This window comes from Cinclus cinclus, chromosome 5, assembly GCF_963662255.1.
Source record: "Cinclus cinclus chromosome 5, bCinCin1.1, whole genome shotgun sequence".
Taxonomy (NCBI): Eukaryota; Metazoa; Chordata; class Aves; order Passeriformes; family Cinclidae; genus Cinclus; species Cinclus cinclus.
Window position 1 is genome coordinate 1,640,070 of NC_085050.1, and position 22,736 is coordinate 1,662,805.

The 22,736-nt window shown below is 61.7% G+C and overlaps 1 protein-coding gene across 2 annotated transcripts; it reads right to left on the minus strand.

Moving 5' to 3' along the window:
- Nucleotides 1-1,979: 1,979 nt before the first annotated feature.
- Nucleotides 1,980-22,334, minus strand: LOC134044154 (transcription factor COE4-like). Of its 2 annotated transcripts, XM_062493249.1 has the most exons (17): nucleotides 22,074-22,334; nucleotides 21,195-21,310; nucleotides 17,325-17,481; nucleotides 14,664-14,727; nucleotides 14,495-14,550; nucleotides 14,249-14,322; nucleotides 13,705-13,773; nucleotides 8,546-8,627; nucleotides 6,835-6,952; nucleotides 6,154-6,287; nucleotides 5,943-6,069; nucleotides 5,136-5,224; nucleotides 4,616-4,681; nucleotides 3,886-4,027; nucleotides 3,433-3,612; nucleotides 2,722-2,913; nucleotides 1,980-2,050 (listed from the first exon to the last, which is right to left on the minus strand). In XM_062493249.1, exons 1-17 carry the CDS (start codon nucleotides 22,332-22,334, stop codon nucleotides 1,980-1,982), a joined length of 1,998 nt encoding a protein of 665 aa, XP_062349233.1. The 2 variants fall into 2 exon arrangements, with proteins under 2 accessions (XP_062349233.1, XP_062349234.1); XM_062493250.1 differs by lacking the exon at nucleotides 22,074-22,334 and having other exon boundaries at nucleotides 6,154-6,284; nucleotides 21,195-21,325.
- Between the last annotated feature and the right edge of the window lie 402 nt (nucleotides 22,335-22,736).

A 22,736-nucleotide genomic window follows, 5' to 3' on the forward strand; every position in this document is an offset into this window, starting at 1 on the left:
CATCCATCATCCATCCATCATCCATCCATCCTCCATCCATCCATCCATCATCCATCCATCCATCCATCCATCATCCATCCATCCATCATCCATCCCTCATCCATCCATCCATCATCCATCATCCATCCATCATCCATCCATCATCCATCCATCATCCATCCATCCTCCATCCATCCATCCATCATCCATCCATCATCCATCCATCCATCCATCCATCCATCATCCATCCATCATCCATCCATCATCCATCCATCCTCCATCCATCCATCCATCATCCATCCATCCATCCATCCATCATCCATCCATCCATCATCCATCCATCATCCATCCATCATCCATCCATCCATCATCCATCCATCCATCCATCATCCATCCATCCATCATCCATCCATCCATCCATCCATCATCCATCCATCATCCATCCATCCTCCATCCATCCATCCATCATCCATCCATCATCCATCCATCCATCCATCCATCATCCATCCATCATCCATCCATCCTCCATCCATCCATCCATCATCCATCCATCATCCATCCATCCATCCATCATCCATCCATCCATCCATCATCCATCCATCCATCATCCATCCATCCATCCATCCATCATCCATCCATCATCCATCACCCATCCCTCATCCATCCATCCATCATCCATCATCCATCCATCATCCATCCATCATCCATCCATCATCCATCCATCATCCATCCATCCTCCATCCATCCATCCATCATCCATCCATCATCCATCCATCCATCCATCCATCCATCCATCATCCATCCATCATCCATCCATCCATCATCCATCCATCCATCCATCATCCATCCATCCATCATCCATCCATCCATCATCCATCCATCCATCATCCATCCATCCATCCATCCATCCATCATCCATCCATCCATCCATCCATCCCTCCATCCATCCATCCATCCCTCCCACTCCAGATCATCCTCCCTTCCCAGGATCACCCATCTTTTCCCAGATCATCCCTCTAATCCTTAATATCCATCTTGTTCAGGAGCATCCATCCCACCCCAGAGGATCTCTCTCATCCTGGAGCATCCATCCTATTCCAGAGCACCCATCCCACCCTGGATCATCCACCCCAACTTGGATCACCCATCCTTTTCCAGGGCTTCCCTCCCATCTGGATCATCCATCCCATCCTGGAGTATCCATCCTAATCCAGAGCATCCATCCCATCTTGGAGCTTCCACCCCACTTTGGATCATCCTTCCCACCTTGAAACATCCATCCTATTCCAGAGCACCCATCCCACCTTGGAACATCCACTCCTGGATCACCCCATCCACCTGGATCATCCATCCCACCTGGAACATCCATCCCACCTTGGAACATCCACCCCATCCTGGATCATCTCTCCTATTCCAGAGCTTCCATCCCACCTAGAACATCCCTCCCATCCTGGACTGTCCATCCTATCCTGGATCATCCATCCCACCTTGGAACATCCATCCCATTCCAGAGCTTCCATCCCATCTGGATCATCCATCCCACCTTGGAACATCTATCCCATCCTGGATCAACCCTCCTATTCCAGAGCACCCATCCCACCTTGGAACATCCATCCCATTCCAGAACTTCCATCCCACCTTGGACCATCCATCTTTTTCCAGAACTTCCATCCCACCTTGGATCATCCCTCCTGCCCATCCCTGCACCTCCATCCCGCGCCCTCCACTGCCCCCCATTCCTGGCTCTCTCCGCCTCTTCCCAAGGCCAGACCCAGGAATTTTGGCTCATTCCAGGATTTCCCCAAGTCCCCCCTCAGCCAGGCCAGGCCGGGGTCACCCGGGGTGGGGACATTGGGTGGCCGGGTCCCCTCATCCTGGCGCCATCCCAGCTGTGAAGGGAGGCGAGGGGTGGGCACAGGGGACGGGGATGTCCCCAGTCCTTGTCCCCGCTCCTGTCCTGGTGGGATGGGGGGTCCGGAGCCCCTCCGGACACGCTGTCCTTAGGAATAGGCCAATCCCTGGAGCGGCCGCGCCGGAGCATGGAATTTGTCCGAGTCCTCGAAAGCTGGATCTGGGCAGGATAAGGACAGCGTCAGCCAGGGGACACTGGGGACACAGCGGGACAGGGACGAGGGTGGCATGGGACAACCCCAGGTATGGGTGTCACGTGGGCAGGGACGTCAGGCAGGGATTGCAGTGACATTGGGAACCCTCCATGGAGCAGGGGGATCCATGGGGTGGGAACTGGGGACCCTGGGGACCTTGGGGACACTGAGGGGACAGGCCCCAGGGTCGCACAGCACAGCCCCAACCATGACCACAGGCAGGACATCGGGCAGGGACAAGGACTGCAGTGACACCGAGGTCCCTCTGTGGGGCAGGGCCACCCAGGGACAGATGTCACAGACCTTGGGGACACTGAGGACACTGGTGGACACAGGGACAAGAGTGGCACAGAGCAGAGCCCTGACCATTCCCAGAGAACCAGAAAGGAACAAGGGGCACGGTGACACCAGGAACCCTCCATGGGGCAGGAGCCACCTGAGGACAGATGTCAGGGACCCTGGGGACAGTGGGGACACCAGAAGAGAGTGAGAAGGGTGGCACAGGGCAGACCCAACCATTCCCATGTACGGGACATCGGGAGTGCGGTGACACTGGGGACACTCCACGGCGCAGGAGCCACCCGGGGCTGGGTGTCAGAGACCCTGGTGGCCTTGGTGGCCTTGGGGACAGTCTGACCTTGCAGGGCGCTGGCGCAGGCGGGCGGGGGGGAGCCCTGTGGCCGCAGCACGGGGGCGAAGGCGCTTTTCTGCTTCACGGCCGAGATCATCGTCACCGGCGAGAAGGAGAAGCCACCGGGCGGGGTGGCCGTGCCCGGGCCAGAGGTGACAGTGACGGACGAGGTGCCCAGCGGGGGACTGGCGGGCAGGACTGAGGGGACAGTGCCACCGTGAGGGGACACGGCTCGGCTTGGCTGGGGCCAGGGGACACCACGAGGGGACGGGAAGGGGGATGGGACAGGGATGGGGACGGGGATGGGACAGAACAGGGATGAGGAGGGGGATAGGGACAGGAATGGGAACAGGGCCAGGACAGGGAAGGGGACAAGCAGAGGGACGGGAACAGGGACAGGCACAGGGATGGGGACAGGGACAGGGACAGGGCTGTCCTGCCTCAGCTGGCCATGTCCCCACTGCCTCTCTCACCCTCAATGATGGCTTTGGGGACACTCCAAGGTTGTCACATGACTTTGGGGACCCCACAGGGCTGGCCCATGACTCTGGGGACCCCCAAGGACCCCACATTAACTTTGGGGACCGCTGGGGACCAGCCACGACTTCAGGAACCCCCCACCCCCAGGGCTGTCACATGGCTTTGGGGACCCCCAGGCCCCCCCCAGGAACTCGCGTCCCCCCTGCTCCCATCGGTGTCCCCGGGTGTGTCACTCACTGGCGTAGGGGGAGGTGGCGGTGGAGCCGTTCAGGAAGCTCGGAGGGGACCCGGGGACCCCCAGCCCGGCCATGGTGGCCCCGCCGAAGCCACCGGTGGCCCCGGCAAAGCCCTGCTGGGGGGCCGAGCCCGGGGGGCCGAAACCCCGTGCCGGGGGCGTCCCGGGGCTGCGCGAGAACCCTGCGGGGACAGCGACACGGTGGCACCGCCTGTGCAGGGGACAAAGACTCTCCGGACCACCCCCACCCACCCAATCCCGAGGCCACCGTGCACTTTGGTCACAGCACTGAGGGGACAGCGACACGGTGACACCAGTGGGAGAGGGGACAAAAAACCTCCCGCCACCCCCAGGCCACTCCGAACCTTGGTCACAGCCCGGAGGGGACAGCGACACGGTGGCATTAGCCAGGGAGGGGACAAAAACCCTCCCGCCACCCCGAGGCCACCGCGCACCTTGTTCGGAGCCCTGCGGGGAGTCGCCCATGGCCAGGCCGAGCTGTCCCCCACCGAAGGAGGGGACAGTGACATGTGCGGGGGCCCTGGGGACACTGTACAGAGCCTCGGCCACGTCGGCCGCTCGCTTCAGCAGCACGTCCTGGGGACACGGCAGCGGTGTCACCGAGTGAGGGTGGCACTGCCACATCCCGCAGTGCCACCCCTCAGTGTCACCTGGTAGTATCACCCTGCAGTGTCACCCCTCGGTGTCACCCTCCAGCATGGTGCCACCCCACAGAGTAACTCCTTGGTGTCACCCCACAGTGTCATCTCTCCGTGCCACCCCACAGTGTCACCCTCCAGCACAGCATCACCTGAAAATGTCACCTCTCATTGTCACCCTTCGATGGTGCCCCGCAGTGTCACCCCTCGGTGTCACCCTCCAGCATGGTGCCACCCTACAGAGTAACCTCTCAGTGTCATCCCATCATGCCACCCCTCACTGTCATTCCTTGATGGCTCCCTGCAGTCCCACCCCACAGTGCCACCCCTCGGTGTCACCCCACCATCCACAGAGCCTGGGGTGACCCCAGGGTGGGCCGGGTGTGGCTGAGACTGTCCCAGCTTCGTGTCACCTCCCCAGGGACCACAATGGGGCTGGGGAGGGGACCGGGACCTTCCAGATGTGGTGCGGAGGGGGACCCGAGGCGGGTCCCAGGGTGGGGGGTCCCGGGGGGGTCCCACACACCTGGCTGCTGTGGGGGACCCCATAAAGTGCCTCCACCAGATCGGCCGCGCGCTTCAGCAGCACCTCCTGGGGACAGCGAGGGGACAGGGGAGGGGACAGGCACTTCGGGAGGCCTGCACTCCCAGCGACCCTCCTGTGTCCCCCCCTTGAACCCCTCTGCTCCCCCATTCTGCGTCCCCAATGTCCCCCCGTGTTCCCCCTGTGTCCCCAACCCCACCTTGTCCCTCCCTACCCCAAGCTCTGCCACACCGGGGGGACACAAAAATTGTCACGCCCTCCCTGTCCCTTGCCCTTGGGGCACTGCCAGGGAACCCCCCATGTGTCCGAGGTGTCCCCCTTGTCTCCCGGGGGTGTCCCTCCTGTCCCCTGAGGGTGTCACTCCTGTCCCCTACGGTTGTCCCCCTTGTCCCCTTGGGGTGTCCCTTCTGTCCCCCAGGGGTGTCCCTCTTGTCCCCGTGGAGGTGTCCCTGTCCCCCTGGAGGTGTCCCTCCTGTCCCCCGGGGGTGTCCCTGTCCCCTACCTTGGGCAGGCGCTCGGGGTCCCCGGGGTGTCTCGGGATCACCTTCTGCAGCCGCTGGAACCCATAATCGATGGTGGGCTCGTTTAGGGCTGGGGACAGGGGACACCGTGTGGTCACTGTCCCCTTCCGACGACTAGGACATTGTCCCAAGGGGCTGGGTCACTGTCCCAGGGGCTGTGGCACTGTCACAGGGGGCTCTGTCCCCTTCCAGGGGTTTGTGTCCCCAACCCATGAGTGTGTGTCACAGTCCCCGGTGTCCCCACCTCAATCCCAGGACTCTCCATCCCATTCCCACCTGTCCCAATCCCAATGAGGTCCCCTGTCGCAATCCCAATGTCCACATCCAGTTCCCAGTGGTCTCTATCCCAATCCCAGGACTCTCCAACCCAATCCCAATGTCCCCATCCCAATCCCGCTGTCCTCGTTCCCAATCCCGCCAATCCCAAACCTGCTGTCTCCATTCCCAATCCCAATGTCCCCAGTCCGGCTGTCCCCGTTCCCAAAACCACCATCCCCATCCCAAATCCCGCTGTCCCCAGTCCGGCTGTCCCCGTCCCCAATCCCGCTGTCCCCATCCCAAATCCCGCTGTCCCCAGTCCGGCTGTCCCCGTCCCCAATCCCGCTGTCCCCATCCCAAATCCCGCCATCCCCGTCCCCAATCCCGCCATCCCCGTCCCCAATCCCGCCGTCCCCGTCCCCAATCCTGCCATCCCCATCCCCAATCCTGCCATCCCTGTCCCCAATCCCGCCGTCCCCGTCCCCAATCCTGCCATCCCTGTCCCCAATCCCGCCGTCCCCGTCCCTCACCGGTGTAGACAAAGCGTCCGGGCGCGCCCTTGCAGAAGTGCTTGGCCTTGTAGGACAGCGTCACCTCCACGACCCCCGGGATGTGCCGGGGGGGGGTCTGCACGCGGATGGCGTGGGGGGTGATGAGCTGTGGGGTGGGGTGGGGGGGGGACACGGCCTCAGCGGCGTCCCCAAGCTGTCCCCAGGCCACCCGCGGGACCCGTGCCCGTACCTCGCTCCACACCAGCACGGTGCCGAAGAGCACCTGGAGGCCATCGAAGAAGTTGTCCCCGATGACGATGACGGTGGCACCGCCCGTGGTCCAGCCCTCACTGGGGCTGATGGCCTTGATGCAGGGGGTGGCTGCTGGAGGGGACAGGGACAGCGATGGTGGGGACACGGAGGGGACAGGGATAGTGATGGAGGGGACACAGAGGGGTGGAGGCTCGGGGGTGGTGGTGTGGGGGCAGGGAAGAGAGGACGGGCACGGGGACACAGGGACAGGCATGGGGACATGGGCAGGGACAGACGTGGGGACGTGGACAGGGACAGGCATGGGGACACGGGGACAGGAGTGGAGACATGGACATGGGTGGGGACAGACACACAGGCGTGGGGACATGGGGACACTGATGGGGACAGGAGGGTATGGATGGGATGGACACATGAACACGTGGACACAAATGGGGACAGCCACAGGTGGCCACACGCACATGGCCAGGGACACGCACGCGTGACCAGGGTGACACGGGTGGGGACAAACAGAAGCACCCATGGACACCCAACCGTGGGCAGGCAGAGACACTTGGGGACAGCAGGGTGGGGACACAAGGATCACCCTGAGGGGTGGCAGGCCACACTGTGGGGGAGGTCTCAACACATGTCCCCAGGATGTCCCCAGGTGTCCCCTGACCTTCTGAGGGGTCGAGGCGCCGGGCGCGCCGGCCGTGCTTGGAGTTGTTGTGGACGAACATGTTGTCGGACACGGCCAGGACGTGGCCGTCCACGTGCACCGTGGTGGACACCACCACCTGTGGGGACAAGGGACAAAGTCACCTCCCCTGTTGTCCCCACCGCAGGGGGACCGCGTGTGGTGTCCCCATGGTGTCATCTCCCCTGTCACAGCCTTGTCACACCGGAGGGTGGCCAGCTGTGGTGTCCCTGTGGTGTCCCCATGGTGTCACCTCCCCTGTCACACCACAGGCGGACTGTGTGTGGTGTCCCCGTGGTGACCCCATGGTGTCCCCGTGCCTATCACACCACAGGGGGGTCGGCTGCGGTGCCCCCGCAGTGTCACAGGGGTGGCCCGAGGGTGGCCTCCACATCCTGGGGTCACCAAGCCCCCCGAGGGGACCCCCAGATTGCAGAAGTGCTTCCCCCAGGACACCCAGGGGACACCCAGGGGACACCAAACCCCTTTTAGGGTCACCCCCCCAAACCCCCAAGTTTTCCCCAGGGAACCCCAAATGGATTTTAGGGTCACCCCCCAAGCCCCCCAAATTCTCCCCAGGGAACGCCAAATCCATTTTAGGGCCACCCCCCCAAACCCCCAAATTCTCCCCTGGGAGCCCCAAACCCCTTTTAGGGTCACCCCCCAAGCCCCCAAAATTCTCCCCAGGGAACCCCAAACCCCTTTTAGGGCCACCTCCCAACCCCCCAAAATTTTCCCCAGGGAACCCCAAATCCATTTTAGGGCCACCCCTAAAACCCCCCATATTCTCCCCTGGGAACCCCAAATCCATTCTAGAGCCACCCCCAAACCCCCCAAAATTTTCCCCAGGGAACCCCAAATCCATTTTAGGGCCACCCCCAACCCCCCAAATTCTCACCAGGGAACCCCAAACCCCTTTTAGGGTCACCTCCCAAACCCCCCAAAATTCTCCCCAGGGAACCCCAAACCCCTTTTAGGGTCACCCCCCCAAATTCTCCCCAGGGAACCCCAAACCCCTTTTAGGGTCACCCCCCCAAATTCTCCCCAGGGAACCCCAAACCCCTTTTAGGGTCACCCCCCCAAATTCTCCCCAGGGTTCATCCCCCCCAAAAGGATCCCAAACCCCTTTTAGGGCCACCCTTTCAAAGACCTCCTCACCCTCCCCAGAAGACCCCAAACCCCCTTTTAGGACCACAACCATCCCCTAAAACCGAACCCCCCCCCCCCCCCCCCGCTCCCCATTCCCCCTAATCCTACAATTCCCACCCCCCCCCCCCCACTTTCCCATTTTTTCCCCCCGCCGCTCTCCCGCCGCCGATGCCGCGATGCAAATGGGGTCGTTAATCACCGAAATGTCACAATTAACATCTCGTTATTACCGAGCCCTGATGAACCTCGAAGGGGGGGGGGGGAACCAGGACCCAGCTGCGACCGGGTAGGGGGGAGGAGGAGGGGCGGAGATTTTGGGGTTTTCAAGGCGGATTTGGGTTTTGTTTTTTTTTTTTTTTTTTTTTAATATAAGGTGGATTTGGGATTTTCAAAGGGGGTCGAGGGGAATTGGGGACTCGATTCCCCCCGAATGGGGGGAATCGAGTCCCCAATTCCCCTCGACCCCCTTTGGGAAATCTTTTTGGGGTCGCCTGCATCCCTTTATGGGGTCGTCCCCACCCCTTTTGATGTCCCCAAATGTCACCTGGAAGCGCCGCATGTCCCGAGGGTTTCCGGCGTTTTTCAGGCAGTTCTGGTTGCACTTGAGGAAAAACTTGAGGAAAAACCTGGGATGGAGGGGGAGAAAAAAAAAAAAAAATCGGGCAAGGGGGTGACAAAAAAATATGTCCCTATGTTGTCCCTTATCCCGGCGTCCTCATTCTTGTCCCCGTCTTGTCACCACCCCTTCATTGTCCCTACTGTCCCCCATCTCAGTGTCCCTTCTTGTCCCCATCCCGCTGTCCCCATCCCAATGTCCCTCTTCCATCCCAGTGTCCCTTCCTGTCCCCATCCCACTGTCTCATCCCAGTGTCCCCTTCCCAGTATCCCACCCTGTCCCCATCCCAGTGTCCCTCCCTGTCCCCGTTCCCCATCCCAGTGTCCCTTCCTGTCCCCATCCCACTGTCTCATCCCAGTGTCCCCATCCCAATATCCCACCCTGTCCCCATCCCAGTGTCCCTCCCTGTCCCCATCCCCATCCCAGTGTCCCTTCCTGTCCCCATCCCAGTGTTCCCATCCTGTCCCCATCTTCTGTCTCCATCCCCTCCTATCCCCACCCCACTGTCCCTTGCTGTCCCCATCCCCTTGTGCTATCCTGTCCCCATCCCACTGTCCCCATTCCCATGTCCCATCCCAATGTCCCCATCCCACTGTCCCGTCCTGTCCCCATCCCAATGTCCCTCCCTGTCCCCATCCCAGTGTTCCCATCCTGTCCCCATCTTCGGTCTCCATCCCCTCCTGTCCCCATCCCACTGTCCCCATTCCCATGTCCCATCCCAATGTCCCCATCCCACTGTCCCGTCCTGTCCCTTTGTCCCGTCCTGTCCCCATCCCACTGTCCCGTCCTGTCCCCATCCCACTGTCCCACCTCAGTGTCCCCACCCCACTGTCCCCACTTTGTCCTCATGCCAATGTCCCCATCCCACTGTCTCTCTGTCCCCATCCCATTGTCCCTCCCTGTCCCCATCCCCATCCCACTGTCCCGTCCTGTCCCCATCCCACTGTCCCATCTCAGTGTCCCCACCCCACTGTCCCCACTGTCCCTATCCCAGTGCCCCCATCCCAATGTCCCCATCCCATTGTCCCTCCCTGTCTCCATCCTGTCCTCATCCCAGTGTCCCCATCCCACTGTCCCCATCCTGTCCCCATCCCACTGGAGGTGACACTGGGACACCTGGGATAATTGGGACGCCTGGGCCCATCCCTGGGGTCACCCATGGGGTTTGGGGACATCTGGGGGACTGGGTCAGGCTGGGGGGACATGGAGGAGGATCCCAGGGAATGGGGATCCTACAAAAAAAAGGAGTTACATGGAAATGGGGTCCCACGAAAAGAGGATCCCATAAAAACTGGGATCCCGTTAAAAAGGGGGTCCCAGAAAAAGGAGATCCTACCAAAAAAAAAAAAAAACCTGGTGACATGGAAAGGGGGGGGTCCCACAAAAAAAGGGATCCTTCAAAAAGGGGATCCCATAAAAACTGGGATCCCATGGAAAAAGGGGTCCCACAAAAACAGGCTACATGGAAAGGGGGTCCCACAGACAGGGGGTATTGCAAAAAGGGGATCCCAGGGAATGGGGATCCCACGGAAAAGGGGTCCCATGAAAAGGGGGATCCCACAAAAGGAGGTCCCAGGGAAAGGGGATCCTACAAAAAGGGGGTCCCATGGAAAAGGGGTCTCAGGGAGAGAGGGATCCCACAAAAAAAAGGATCCCAGCAAAAAAAAAGGGTCCCAGAGGAAAAAGGGTCCCAGGGATCCCACAATAAAAAGGGGTTACATGGAAAGGGGATCCCACAGAAAAGGGGGTTCCAGGGAAAGTCGGTCCTACAGAGAGGGGGTCCCAGGGAAAGGGATCCCGCAAAAAAAAGGGCTCCCATGGATGAGCAGATCCCCCAAAAAAGGGAATCCCACAAATCAGGGGACCCCATGGATGAGGGGATCCCACAAAAAGGGATCTCATAGGGAGGGAATCCCACAGCAAGGAGTTGCCACGGAGGGGATGATCCCATGGAAAAGGGGTCCCAGGGTAAGGGGATCCCACAAAAAAAAAAAAAGGGGATCCTAGGAAATGGGGATCCCACCAAAAAAAAGGGTCCCACAGAAAGGGGGTTCTGGGAAAAGGAGGTCCCATGGTGTGGGGATCCCATGGAAAAAGGGGATCCTACAAAAAAAAAAGGGTTCCCATGGATGAGCGGATCCCATGGAAAGGGGAATCCCACAAAAAGGGAAATCCCACAAAAAGGGGTCTCATTTAGAGGATCCCACGGAGGGAGGGGTCATGGGGAGAGAGGATCCCATGGAAAAGGAGTGAACCCAAAAAAAGGAGATCCCAAAAAAAAAGGGATCCCAAAAAAAGGGTCACATTCAGAGGACCCTATGGAAAAGGGGGATCTAACAGCTAGGGGCTCCCCATGGAAAAGAAGGATCCCAAAAAAAAAAGGAAATCCCACTAAAAGGGGTCCCATTTCTAGGACCCCATGGAAAAGGAGGACCCCAGAACGAGGGGCTCCCTATGGAAAAGAGGGATCCCATAAAAAGGGGATCCCAGGCAAAAGGGATCTCACACGGAGGGGGTCCCGACCCTACAGAAAGGGGGTCCCACCCTATGGGACAAGACAGGAAAAGGTGGGGGGGGGTCCCCCTATTCCCCCCATTCCCAGAATCTCATTCCCGCCCCGCGGGTGCTAATCAGGCCAAGGAAAAAGCTGGAAAACGCCGGGAAAACGCCGGGAAAACGCCCTCACCATCCCCGGGACAGCACGGCAGGGGAGGGGTACCCAAAACCCCCCCCCAAAAAACCCCAAAGCTTCCCCTAAATCCCCCAAATCCCGGCTCCAGGTGGGGGGGGCTGGGGCTGAAGCCCCGCGAGTTAAAAATACGGGCCCGGCGCATTAATTAGCATGGCTAATTACCATTGAATATGCAAATGCCCGGCGCCGCTGCCGAGCACCTTCTGCTCGCGGCGCATAAATTTGAATGCGCAATTAGCATAATCGTGGCTAATTAATGAGAAGCGTCAATTTTCGCTGCCGGGTAATTTGATTAACGCCGCGAGAGGGGCACTTAGCGCGCTCTCAAACCAGCGGGGCTGGCCCGGGGGGGGGACACGGGGACACGGGGGACAGGGGGGGCTCCGCGGGAGCCTTGGGGACACGGCTGGCCCTGCGTGACCCACCGAAAGTGACGGGGATGGGGACAGGGGGATGGGGACACCCCGAAAGTCCTGGGGATAGGGAGAGGGGGATGGGGACACCCCGAAAGTCCTGGGGATGGGGACAGGGGGATGGGGACAGGGGGATGGGGACACCCCGAAAGTGATGGGGATGGGGACAGGGGGATGGGGACACCCCGAAAGTGACGGGGATGGGGACAGGGGGATGGGGACAGGGGGATGGGGACACCCCGAAAGTGACGGGGATGGGGACAGGGGGATGGGGACACCCCGAAAGTGATGGGGATGGGGACAGCGGGATGGGGACACCCTGAAAGTGACGGGGATGGGGACAGGGGAATGGGGACACCCCGAAAGTGATGGGGATGGGGACAGGGGGATGGGGACAGGGGGATGGGGACACCCCGAAAGTGACGGGGATGGGGACAGGGGGATGGGGACACCCCGAAAGTGACGGGGATGGGGACAGGGGAATGGGGACACCCCGAAAGTGACAGGGATGGGGACAGGGGGATGGGGACAGGGGGATGGGGACACCCCGAAAGTGACAGGGATGGGGACAGGGGGATGGGGACAGGGGGATGGGGACACCCCGAAAGTCCTGGGGATGGGGATAGGGGGATGGGGACAGGGGGATGGGGACACCCCGAAAGTCCTGGGGATGGGGACAGGGGGATGGGGACACCCCGAAAGTGACAGGGATGGGGACAGGGGGATGGGGACACCCCGAAAGTGACGGGGATGGGGACAGGGGAATGGGGACACCCCGAAAGTCCTGGGGATGGGGACAGGGGGATGGGGACACCCCGAAAGTCCTGGGGATGGGGACAGGGGGATGGGGACACCCCGAAAGTGACAGGGATGGGGACAGGGGGATGGGGATACCCCAAAAGTGCTGGGAGTGGGGACAGGGAAATGGGAACACCCCAAAAGTTCTGGGGATGGGTGGATAGGTTGGGGACACGGCTGGCCCTGCGTGACCTCCAAAAGTGGTGGGGATGGGACAGGGGAATGGGGACACCCCAAAAGTCCTGGGGTAGGTTGGGGTCATGCCTGGAACTAGGTGACCACCTAGAAGTGGGGACAGGGAACACCCCAAAATTCTGGGGATGGGGAGAGAGGTTGAGGACACCCCAAAAGCCCTGGGGCAGGTTGGGGACATACCTGGCCATGCCTGACCCCCCAAAAACCCTGGGTGACACCCCAAAAGTGATGGGGATGGGGACTGGGGTTCAGGGACACTCCTGGCCCTGCGTGACCCCCCAAAAAGTGCTGGGAAAGGGAAGAGGAGGTTGGGAACACCCCAAAAGCCCTTGGGGGAAGACTGGGGACACCCCAAAAGTTCTGGGAATAGGGGGGACAGATTGGGGACACACCTGGGTGACCCGCCCCGCCCCCCCCCCTCCCCCCAAAGTCCTGAGGCTGAGGGGGGGACTCAGGGACATTCGGGACATTTAGGACACTGCCACCAACACTTGCAGTGTCACCTCCCCAGGGGGCACCCCAAAAGCACCATGGTGGGGACAGCCCCAGGACACCAGAGGGGACACGGGGACAGTGGCAAGGGGACAGTGGCAAGGGGACAGTGACAAGGGGATCGTGGTCCCGACCCCCCCGACCCCCCCGGACTTGGCTTGGTGGCACCAAGGAGGTGACACCGGGACAGGCAGGAGGACCCCGGTGGGGTCAGGGACAGAGGGACCACGGTGGCCTCAGGGATGGGGACACGGCCACCCTGGGATGTCCCCAAAGCGCCGGTGGCACCTCCATTATTGATGATGACATCTGTCACCGCTGTCACCCCCTGGCGACACCCGGAGTGCCCTGTGCTGTCCCTTGGCTCATCAGCATCGTGTCCCCAAGCTTGGGGACAACCCCGGTGGCTGCCACTCTCCCTCAGGTCGCCGTGAGGTGTCGGGGGTCCCCCGATATTCCCCGATGTCCGCAGTGTGTGTCCCCAGTGTCACCAGCACCTGTCGATGATGACGGGGTCCGAGGGGGTCTCGTTCCGGTTCCCGCAGCTCTTCTTGTCACAGCAGCGGCTGGACACGGGGACAGGAGGTGACATCAGGGGACAGCGAGGGCTGAGGGACCCCCAAACGCCGGGGGGGACACGCCGGGTCCCCATGTGCCCCCCTCGGACCGCTCCGCCACGCAGCGGTGGGGACAGAGGGGACACCAGCACAGGGACACTCTGGGGTGTCACTTTTCCACCTCTTTATGGGATTGGGGACAGATTCGGGGGCGTTCCGTGTCACCCCCGGGTGGCTCTGAAGGGGTTGGGGACCCGTCCCTGTCACCCCACGGGGCTCCATGTCCCCCCCGGGGGACACAGCAGGGCCACCCGCAGTCCCCAACCACGAACGCGGGTCCCCACCCGCAGTCCCCCTGTCCCCTGTCGTTAATCAGCGGCGCTGGCTCGGCTCGTTAATTAACATGGGGTCAGCAACCACGAGCGGGCACTAAAGCGACCCTGGGGACACTCGTGTCACCTTCCCCAGGTGTCCCCAAACCCACCTGCACATGATCTCGTGGGTCAGCAGCACCCGGCACATCTCGGGGTTCTTGTCCTGCCCCTCGTAAATGATGGCCTGGAGGGGACACCGAGGGGACAGCGGCGACACCGGGGTGGCACCAGGGAGGCGCTCCCGGCTCCACCTCCCCGCCCAGATGTGGCCGCAGCGACATCCAGATGTTTCCCCTCGGGGAGGGGAGCGGAGCGGGGGGTGGGGGATTTTGGGGGGATTTTTGGGGTCTCGGTACCTGCTTGGACATGGAGTCAATGAGGCGGACGTACAAATCCTGCTCGGTGCGGAGCCCTGCGGGGACACCAGGGAGGGTCACCCCGCTTGTCACCTCCCCTTTGGGGACACCCCAAAATCCTCCCGGGATCCGCATTACCCCCCCCCAACCCCAAAATCCCCGCTCCCACCGTTGCTGTAGAGCAGCTGCAGCCGGTAATGGATCCCATTGTTGGTTTTCTCCCCGTTCTGCTCCTTCAACAGGGGTGGGGACAAAATTCACCGGGGAGCCGTCAGGTGGTCACTCCATGTCCCCTCCACACCCTCCTGGTCACCCCCCCAAAAATCCACCCCTGAACCACCCCAAAATTCAGCCTTGGCGGCCCCAAATCGCCACTCCACAACCCTCCAAAATCCACCCCCAGGACCACCCCAAAAATCCATCCTTGACTCCCACCCAATTCCCTCCCCATTAACCCCCCCCCCCAAATTCCCACTCCAGGACCCCCCAAAATCCACCCCCAGGACCCCCCAAAATCCACCCCCATGAACCCCCCCCAAACTCCCACTCCAGGACCCCCCAAAATCCACTCCTGAACCCCCAAAATTCAGCCTTGGTGGCCCCAAATCCCCACTCCACAACCCTCCAAAATCCACCCCCAGGACCCCCCAAAAATCCATCCTTGATCCCTCCCCCATGAACCCCTCCCCAAATTCCCTCCCCATGAACCCCCCCTAATTCCCCCCCCCCCCCGAAATCCACCTGTAACCCCCCCAAAATTCAGCCTTGATCACTCCAAATTCCCATTCCAGAAGCCCCCAAACTTCCCCCACAGGACCCCCCTAAATCCGTCCTTGACCCCCCCTCAATCCATCCCCATGAACCCCCCCCAAACTCCCACTCCAGGACCCCCCAAAATCCACCCCAGGACCCCCCAAACTCCTATTCCAGGACCCCCCAAAAATCCACCCCTGAACCACCCCAAAATTCAGCCTTGGCGGCCCCAAATCGCCACTCCACAACCCTCCAAAATCCACCCCCAGGACCACCCCAAAAATCCATCCTTGATCCCCCCCAATTCCCTCCCCATTAACCCCCCCAAATTCCCACTCCAGGACCCCCCAAAATCCACCCCCAGGACCCCCCAAAATCCACCCCAGGACCCCCTATAATCCACCCCAGGACCCCCCAAATTCCCATTCCAGGACCCCCCAAAATCCACCCTAGGTCGCCCCAAAAACCACTCCAGGACCCCCCAAACTCCCACCCCAGGACCCCCCAAAATCCACCCCCAGGTCCCCCCAAAATCCACCCCAGGACCCCCCAAACTCCCACCCCAGGACCCCCCAAAATCCACCCCAGGACCCCCCAAACTCCTACTCCAGGACCCCCCAAATTCCCGCCCAGGTCCCCCCCAAAATCCACCCCTGAACCCCCAAAATTCAGCATTGACACCCCCCCCCTCAATTCCCCTCCATGACCGCCCCAAATCCCCCCCAGGACGCCCCCAAAATCCGCCCCAAATCCCCGCCAGGACCCCCCAAAATCCACCCCCAGAACCCCCCCAAATTCCTGACCCCACCCCCCCTCCCCAAATTCACCCTTGACCACCCCAAATTCCCCTCCGGACCCCCCAAAATTAAATTTTAGGAGGTGATTTGGGGGTTTTTGGGGCAGTTTTGAGATTTTTTTTTTTTGTTTATTTTAGGGGGGTGGTTTTGGGGTGGGTTTTTTTGGGGTTGGTTTTTTTTGGGGGGTGGTTTTTGGGGTTTTTTTTGGTGGGGTTTTTTGGGTGGGTGGTTTTGGGGCTTTTTGGGGTGGTTTAAGGGTGGTTTTTGGAGGGGTGGATTTGGGGTTATTTGGGTGGTTTTGGCCATGGTTTGGGGTTTTTTGGCAGTGGTTTTGGGGTTTTTTTGGCCGTGGTTTTTGGGGTTTTTTTGGAGTGGTGTTTTGGCCATGGTTTGGGGGTTTTTTGGCAGTGGTTTTGGGGTTTTTTCGGCCGTTGTTTTTGGGGTTTTTTTGGGTTTTTTTGGAGTGGTGTTTTGGCCATGGTTTGGGGTTTTTTTTGGCCGTGGTTTTGGGGTTTTTTTGGCCGTGGTTTTGGGATGGTTTTGGGTTTTTTTGCAGGAGTTTTTTTTTTTTTGCATTTTTTGGGGGGGGAGTTTTGGAGTTTTTTGAGGGGTGGTTTTGGCGTTTTTCTCGGGAGTGGTTCTGGGTTTTTTGGGGGGGTGGTTTCGGGATTTTTTTTTTGGGGAGGTGGTTTTGGGGTGTTTTTTGGCCGTGGTTTTGGGGTTTTTTTTGGGGGGGTAGTTTTGACTTTTTTTAGGAGGTGGTAGTTTTGGGATTTTTGGGGGGTGGTTTTGGGGTTTTTTGGGGGGGTGGTTTTGGGATTTTTGGGGGGTGGTTTTGGGGTTTTTTGGGGTTTTTTGGAGGGGGTGGTTTTGGGATTTTTGCGAGTTGGTTTTGGGATTTTTGGGGGGTGGTTTTGGGGATTTTTGGGGCACGGTTTTGGGATTTTTTGGGGCACGGTTTTGGGATTTTTGGGCAGTGGTTTGGGGATTTTTGGGCAGTGGTTTGGGGATTTTTGGGGGTTGGTTTTAGGTTTTTTTGGGGGTGGTTTTGGGGTTTTTGGGGGGTGGTTTTAGGTTTTTTTGGGGTTGGTTTTGGGTTTTTTTGGGGAGGTGGTTTTGGGGATTTTTGGGGCACGGTTTGGGGTTTTTTTGGGGGGTGGTTTTTGGGTTTTTTTGGGGTTGGTTTTGGGTTTTTTTTGGGGGAGGTGCTTTTGGCTTCTTTTTTTTTTTTTTTTTTTTTTTTTTTTTTTGGGGGGGGAGGAGGGGGAGAGGTTTCTCACCCGCTCCTTCTCCACGAAGTCGATGAAGCAGGTGCGCTCCACCTCCACGGGCTGGCCCTGCCGGTCGTACATGGCCAGCACGAAGTGGAAGAAGTTGGATTTGCGCAGGTTGGCCGGGGGCTGCTTCTCGAAGTGAGCGCGGGCCAGCGACACGCCGCTGTCGCGACAGGTGACAGCACACGGTGTGGGGGACAGCAGGGGACAGCCAGAAACCCGGCGCCACGTCACGGGGACCCCTCAGGACCACAACTCCCATCGCGGAGAACCCCAGAGCTGGGAACTCCCCATCCTGGGGACACCCATCCTCGAGAACGCAAATCCTGGAGATCCCCATCCCTAAGAATCCCAATCCTGGGCATCCACACTCCCAAGGACCCCAGTCCTGGGGATGCCCATTCCCAAGAACTCAAATCCTGGGGATCCCCAGCACCAAAAATCCCAATCCTGGAGATCCCCATTCCCAAGAACTCAAATCCTGGGGATCCCCAGCACCAAAAATCCCAATCCTGGAGATCCCCATTCCAAGAACTCAAATCCTGGGGACCCCCAGCACCAAAAATCCCAATCCTGGAGATCCCCATTCCCGAGAATCCCAGTCCTGGGGATCCCCATTCCCAAGAACTCAAATCCTGGGGATCCCCAGCACCAAAAATCCCAACCCTGGAGATCCCCATTCCTGAGAATCCTAATCCTGGGGATCCCCAGCACTAAGAACCCAAATCCGGGGGATCCCCATCCTCAAGCATCCCAATCCTGGGGATCCACATCCCCGGGAACTCAAATCCGGGGGACCCCCAGTACCCCATCCCAGGGACCCCAGCACCGAGAACCCCAGTCCCAGGGACCCCCGGAACTCCCAGCTCCCCGTCCTGGGGATCCCCATTCCTGAGAATCCCAAACCTGGGGACCCCCAGAACCAGAAACCCCCAGCACCCCATCCTGATCCTGGGGACACTCAGCACCCCATTCCCAGGACCCCCATCCCCAAGAACCCAAATCCTGGGGATCCCCAGCACCGGAAACCGCCCGCACCCCATTATCCCCAAAAACCTCCATGGGACACCCACAGCCCAAAACCCCCATTACCAGGAGCCCCAAAAACTCCTCCTTTGGATCCCCAGCACCTCTTCCCAGAATCCCAAAATTCCAAAATCCAAAAATCCAGTCCTTTGGACCCCCAGCACCCTTCTGTAGGACCCCTGGCACCCTGCTCCCCAAAACCTGCAGCACCCTGTCCCTGGGGCCACCACATTGTCCCCAAGGCCACCAGCCTGTCCCCAGCACCCCGTGAGGGGGACACCCAGCACCCTGTCCCTGTCCAAGGTAGGGGACACATTTGGGGACACTGCCAGCACCAGCAGCATCACCTGTCCCTGGCATCGGGGACACGAGGGACAGAAGGGGACAGGGTGGGGACATCCCCGAGCCCTCCCCGCCCAAGCCACCCGCGCTGTCATCCCTCAGTGCCACCTCTGGTGTCACCGCTGCTGTCCCTGGCCCGACACCCGGGGTGACAGGACAGCGACAGCAGAGCCACTTCAGGGTCGATGGCCCTAGCACAGTTCCCGTCACTGTCACCGTGTCGCCTGTCCCCTCGGTGTCCCCCCCGCCACGCGCCAGCCCAGCCCCTGGGGACACTGGCGACACTCTGGGGACATTTCTCCGTGACGTGACAGAGGAAAAGATCCTTCAGCTGATCCTGGGGGGTCTCAAACTGTCCCCAGGGGCCACACCTGGGGAGGTGACAATACCTGCGCGCGGCCACCACAAACGGGTCACGTCATGTCCCCACACCTGCTGCGGACACCGCGACGTGTCCCTTGTCCCCTCCCCTTGCTGGTGGCTTTGCTCTCAGGGTGCCACCCCCGCGGGGACACCTCTGTCCCCTCACTGTCCCCACCCCTCCCTATAACGGGACAGCGGCGTCCGCGGCTCCTTCCAGTCCCAAAAATTCCCCTCGGCGCCCCCCAGAATCGGCTCGGTGACACGAGGGGGGGGTGGGTGTGTGGCTCCGGCTGTCCCCGCTGTCCCCCGCCGTGTCCCCCTCCCGCGCTGCCAGCCCCGCCCGGCGCGTTAATTAATTATTAAAGGCAATCAAGCATTTCCAAGCAGCCGCGGCCCCGGCGCTTCCAGGAAAGCGGCGGCCCCGGGCACGGCCCTAAAGCGGCTCCTGGGGGGGGCTCGGGGGGCTTGGGGACCCCACCCCACAGCGGGGACACCGCGTGGGACACCCCGCACCTTCGGGGAGACCCCAGACCTCGGTGCCAACCCCTTGGCGACATCGTGGTGGCCGCGGGGACACGCGGGAGGGTTTAGAGGGTCCTGGATGCCACCCACGGGTGGGGACCCCGCGTGCGTCACCCAGGGACCCCCTGTGGGACCTCAGGTGGGGGTGCCAACCTCTTGGGGACATCGTGGTGGCCGCGGGGACTCGCGGGAGGGGAGGTTTGGGAGGTCCTGGATGCCACCACACAATGCAGGACCCCGGTGCCAACCCCCTTGGGGACACTGCGGTGGCTATGGGGACACCCGTGGGAGTGACACTGGTGTTTTAACCTGCCCCCCCAACCGGGTGTCCCCACGCGTGGCACTGCCAGCACGGTGGCACACGCCCAGCTGCCACCAGAGGTGTGTCCCTCTGTCCCCTGCAGGGGTCCCGGGGAGTTTTTGGGGACGCAGGGACAAGGCCACCCCCTCCCTCAGCTCCACATTGTCACCACCGGGGATGGCTGTCACCGTGCTGGAGTCCCTTTGAGGTGTGTGTGGCTGAGTTCCCTGAGGTTTTCCAACATCCCAAAGTTTTGGGGGTACCCCAGGGGAGCCACCATGGCCTCGGTGACCCCTTAGGGACACCCCAAAACTCGCAGAGCAGACAGCAGGACAGGGGACAGGGGTGGCACTGACCCCTGTGGGCACAGGTGGGAGAGAGGGACAGGGGACACTGAGGACCTGAGGAGGGAAGGGAATGGGATTTGAGTTCCCAGAAAAGGGCAGGGAATGGGATTTGAACCCCAGAAAAGGGCAGGGAATGGGATTTGAACCTCCCTGGAAAAGGGCAGGGAATGGGATTTGAGCCCCTCAGGAAAGCCAGGGAATGGGATTTGAACCCCCCCTGGAAAAGAGCAGGGAATGGGATTCGAACCCCCCTGGAAAAGGGCAGGGAATGGACACAGATCCCATTCCCGTTGGCACAAACCCCTGGCAGCTGAAATCCACGGGGATCCCAGAATGCCCAGGGTACTGGGATAGGGATATCCAGAGGCCCGAGGAATCCCAGGGGGAAAAAAAAAATAAACAAAAATAAAGGGTGGGGGGGAACATCCTGGGATGCCCGCGGAGCCCGTGGGACCCAGGTCAACAGAACGGCCACGGAACCAGCAATGCCCACAGGACCTGGAATGTCCGTGGATCCCAGGACACTCCCAAAGTCCGGGAATGACCGCAGTGCCCGGGAGGGCTGCGGAGCCTGGGATGATGCCCGTGGAATTTGGGATATCAGCAGAGCCTGGGACGATGCCCGTGGAATTTGGGATGCCCACAGAGCCTGCCACATCCACATCCCTGGGATACCCACAGCCACTGGAATGCCCGAAGCCCGCGGGATGCCCACGGAAGCCGGGATATCCAGAGCCCTGGAATGCCCAGAATCCCCGGGATGCCCACAGCTCCTGGAATTCCCGTGGAACCCGGGATACCCACCGAGCTCGGGACGCCCCACGGAGCCCGGGATGCCCGGCAGAGCACCCCGGGGATGCCCGCGGAGCTCGGGTTGCATCCATCCCACAGCGCCCGGAGCCCCCGAGCTGTCCCCGGGTTCTCCCCGAGCTGTCCCCGAGCTGTCCCCGAGCTGTCCCCGAGCTGTCCCCTTACCTCTGCGCCGCCGTGCTGGCGTCCAGGATGCCGGTGCCCTGCAGCCAGCGGCCGGCGGGGAGCCCCGCGCTCAGCGGCTCCTCCTTCATGGGGACTCCCCCCCGGGGCAGAGCCTCCTGCACCGGGAACATGACCGGGGGGCTCAGGGGGACCCCCGGAACCTCCCCCTTCCCCCCCCCGGGCTCAGCACCGGGCAGGTGCCGGGGGCCGCCGTCCCGACCGCCGGGGAAGCGGCATCTGCGGAGGGAGGGAGAGAGGGGGAGAAGGAGGGGGAGAAGGAAAGGGGGGGGGGGGGGGGGGTAAGGTTCGAGGGGAGGGAGGAGGGGGCGGGAGGGGGCAGAGCCCGAGAAGTTGGAGCTGGAGGAGCCCCGGAGTCAAGTGAGGGGAGGGGAAGGGGCGGGGGGAGACGCGGGGGGGAGAGGGAGGGAGGAGTGGAGGGAGGGATGGGGAGGAAGGAGGGAGGGAGGCTCGGAGGAGGAGTGGAGGGATGGAGCGCGGCGGAGGGAGGGATGGAGGGAGGCCCGGAGGAGGAGTAGAAGGATGGAGGGAGGGATGGAGATAGAGAGAGAGAGAGAGAGAGGAGGGGTGGAGGGAGGGAGGGAGGGAGGGAGGGATGGAAGGAGGGAGACGAGGGGTGGAGGAAGGCCCGGAGGAGGAGGAGTGGAGGGATGGAGCGCGGCAAAGGGAGGGATGGAGGGAGCCTCGGAGAAGGAGGAGCGGGGGGATGGAGCGCGGCACCGGAGGGATGGAGGCTCGCAGGGAGGGAGGGAAGGAGGGAAGGAGGCAGGCAGGGAGGGAGGGAGGGACGGCCGAGGCGCAGGGGAGGAGTGGAGGCGGCTCGGGGGGGCCCAGCCGGGGGCGGGGGCTCGGTTCCGTTACCGGGCGGGCGGCGGCGGCGGCGGAGGAGCGGGGCGGAGGCAGCGGCGGCGGCGGCGGCAGCGGCAGCAAGAGCAGCAGCGGACGAACGGGGGGCGGCCCGGGGGTCCCGGGAACGCCATCACCGCCCTCTCCCCCCCTTCGCCTCCGCCGCCCCCCGGCCCGGCCCCGGCGGCCCGGCTCGGGCAGCAGCACCATGAGCAGCAGCAGCGCTCGCTGCCGCCGCCCCGCCGCCGCCGCCGCCGCCCCACCGGCCCGGGCCATCCCGGCACCGCCGCCGCCGCCGCCGCCTCCCCGGGGAGGCAGGGCCGGAGCCGCCGGGGGAGGCGGGGGCCGCGGCCGGCCAGGCTGACATCATTCCGGGGAGGAGCGGTCCCTCCCCGCGCCGCGCGGGGGGCGCCGGGCACCCCGAGGGGAGACCCCCGGGAGAGACCCCCGGGAGAGACCCCCGGGAGAGACCCCCGGGAGAGACCCCCGAAACCACGGAGAGCCCCTGGAGAAGTCCCAGATGGGGCCCGGGGGTAGCGTGGAGTGACCCCAGTGTGTCCCCTGATCCCGGGGGGATCCCAAGCGGGTGCCAGCGGTGGCACAAAGTGACCCCGATGTGTCCCTGGGGTGACCCCAAACCGCTCCCAGGGTATCCCAGGGAAACCCCTCTGAATCCCC

Excerpts from the sequence above, each read along its gene's own strand:
- LOC134044154 (XM_062493249.1), bottom strand. The coding sequence starts at position 22,334 with ATGGCCCGGGCCGGTGGGGCGGCGGCGGCGGCGGCGGGGCGGCGGCAG. Across the intron at positions 14,551-14,663 it reads GCAGCTGCTCTACAGCAACG|GGCTCCGCACCGAGCAGGAT; the intron begins GTGGGAGCGGGG and ends GTGTCCCCGCAG. Across the intron at positions 3,613-3,885 it reads CCCGCAGGGCTCCGAACAAG|GGTTCTCGCGCAGCCCCGGG; the intron begins GTGCGCGGTGGC and ends CTGTCCCCGCAG.